The sequence below is a fragment of the Eimeria tenella genome, genomic scaffold (assembly GCF_000499545.2).
Source record: "Eimeria tenella Houghton genomic scaffold, Eth_scaff716, whole genome shotgun sequence".
Taxonomy (NCBI): domain Eukaryota; phylum Apicomplexa; class Conoidasida; order Eucoccidiorida; family Eimeriidae; genus Eimeria; species Eimeria tenella.
In genome coordinates this window covers 816-2,404 of record NW_013545837.1, presented here as the reverse complement: position 1 = coordinate 2,404, position 1,589 = coordinate 816, and the positions used below count along the sequence as shown (strand labels likewise).

Below are 1,589 nucleotides of genomic sequence, written 5' to 3'. Positions count from 1 at the left end.
TGTTAAGTGGCTAGCTAGCTAGCTGGCTAGCTGTCTAACTATCTAGTTGGCTAGCTAGCTAGCTAGCTGGCTAGCTAGCTATGTGTCTAGCTATCTAGCTGCAGCTGACTAGCTAGCCAGCTGCACGCATGGCTAGCTGCATGCGTGGCTAGCTAGCTAGCTAGCTAGCTAGCTAGCTAGCTAGCTAGCTAGCCAGCTGGCTGCAGCGTCTTTCTGGCTGTGGTCGCGCGCGGGAGTCAAGACGTTGCTGCTACTAATTTGTTGAGTTTGCTGCTGCTGCTGCTGCTGCTGCTGCTGCTTTGACAAGTGGGGAGGGCGGGGCGAAGTTCGCTGGGCCGAAAACAAAGATTAGGTGCGGCTGGCTTTGCCTGTGGACGGCTGTGCTGCTGCTGCTGCTGCTGCATTAGCAGCATCAGCAGCATCAGCAGCACGAGCTGCTGCTGCAGCTGCCGCCGCAGCAGCAGCGTCCTCCTGCTTCCCGGCGCCCCCCGCGCCCGCGCCGCCGCCGCCCCCGCCGCCGCCGCCGCTGCTGCTGCTGCTGCTGCTGCTGCTGCTGCTGCGGGTGCGGACGTGGGCGAGAGTAATCAGGAAAAGGTTCTTGTCGCGGAGAGAAGCAAAGAAGAGCGGAATGCAGTTGCCGGAAGCAGCAAGGTGCAGCGCAGCACAGAAGTCGCTGGGGCGAATGCCCGCAGAACAGTCCACCCGCAGCAGCTGGCTGCTGCTGTGCAGCAAAGCCTTTATGGACTGCAGCGGCACCACGCGGCTCTTTGCTTCGCACGACAGCAGCAAACTGTCCTCGCTGCTGCTCAGCCGCACCACGCACTCCAGCCGCGACTTGTCCTGCAGCAGCAGCAGCAGCAGCAGCAGCGGCGGCGGAGGCAGCGCAGCAGCAGCAGCAGCAGCACACGCACACACCGGGGCCGTGGGGGTGGACGGCGCGCAAACGCAGAGCTCAGCTGGGGCCGGGAGGCAGACACCAACACCAGCAGCAGCAGCAGCAGCAGCAGCAGCAGCAGCAGCAGCAGCAGCAATAGACTTGAAGAGCAGCAGCCGCAGAAGAGCCCTTTCCGGGCTTTGCTGCTCCCGCAGCGCAGCAAAAGGGGGCGTCTAACAACAACACCAACACCGCCAAAAACACCAACACCAGCAGCAGCAGCAGCAGCAGCAGCAGCAGCAGCAGCAGCAGGGGACGGACTTGGAGGATGAGTCCGACAGCAAGTCCCTCTTTAAGGGCTTCTGCCATTTCGGGGCGAAAGTGCTGCGCCAGCTGCTGCTCGCTGCCGCTGAGGGCCTCGAGGGGGACCTGCAGCGGGTCGCTGCTGTCGCCGCAGCAGCCGCTGCATGCGTTTCCCATTGCCCGGCGCAGGGGCCTAGGGTTTAGGGTTTAGGGTTTAGGGTTTAGGGTTTAGGGTTTGGGGTGGGGGGCAGGGGCTGCTGCCGGCGGCGGCGCCAGCGGCGCCAGCGGCGCTGAGGAATCGCCCGCGGGCCGCGCCTGCTGCGGAGAACTCCTCGAAAGCCCCTTTGGAAGAATTAAAAGTGAAAATGAATTTATAAAATTAAAATAAATGAAAAAAATCGGAAAAGAAGGC

General features: G+C 62.0%; 1 protein-coding gene across 1 annotated transcript; it reads right to left on the bottom strand.

The window, feature by feature from the left end:
* Nucleotides 1-348: 348 nt before the first annotated feature.
* On the bottom strand, nucleotides 349-1,354 carry ETH_00020415 (uncharacterized protein; the record flags this gene model as incomplete). The annotated part of the gene is made up of 2 exons (XM_013380568.1): nucleotides 349-840; nucleotides 1,196-1,354. 2 exons carry the CDS (start codon nucleotides 1,352-1,354, stop codon nucleotides 349-351), a joined length of 651 nt encoding a protein of 216 aa, XP_013236022.1.
* Between the last annotated feature and the right edge of the window lie 235 nt (nucleotides 1,355-1,589).